Source organism: Antrostomus carolinensis, unplaced genomic scaffold (assembly GCF_000700745.2).
Source record: "Antrostomus carolinensis isolate BGI_N321 unplaced genomic scaffold, ASM70074v2 scaffold28647, whole genome shotgun sequence".
NCBI classification, from domain to species: Eukaryota; Metazoa; Chordata; class Aves; order Caprimulgiformes; family Caprimulgidae; genus Antrostomus; species Antrostomus carolinensis.
Window position 1 is genome coordinate 1 of NW_010328502.1, and position 225 is coordinate 225.

General features: G+C 64.9%; 1 protein-coding gene across 1 annotated transcript in view; it reads left to right on the top strand.

Annotated features, from left to right (window-relative positions):
• Positions 1-137: 137 nt before the first annotated feature.
• The window catches only part of LOC104528311 (solute carrier family 12 member 5-like), a gene marked incomplete at both ends in the record, with an annotated part of 1427 nt that continues 1339 nt past the window's right edge, over positions 138-225 (top strand). The window contains one exon of the mRNA XM_029086033.1: positions 138-224. Within this exon, the coding sequence (XP_028941866.1) occupies positions 138-224 (87 nt within the window). The remainder of the gene's footprint in view (position 225) is intronic.

Below are 225 nucleotides of genomic sequence, written 5' to 3' on the forward strand. Positions count from 1 at the left end.
CCCAGCCTCATCCCTCCAGCCCAGCGCCACCAGCCTGCCCTAGGGCATGGAGACCTGGGCACCCCATGGGGACCTGCACCCCACACCCTGCATCCTGCCAGACCTTACAGTCTTTGACCCCTCTCTCCCACCTGCAGTCCATCCGCCGCCTGATGGAAGCGGAGAAGGTGAAGGGCTTTTGCCAGGTGGTGATCTCCTCCAACCTGCGGGACGGCATGTCCCACC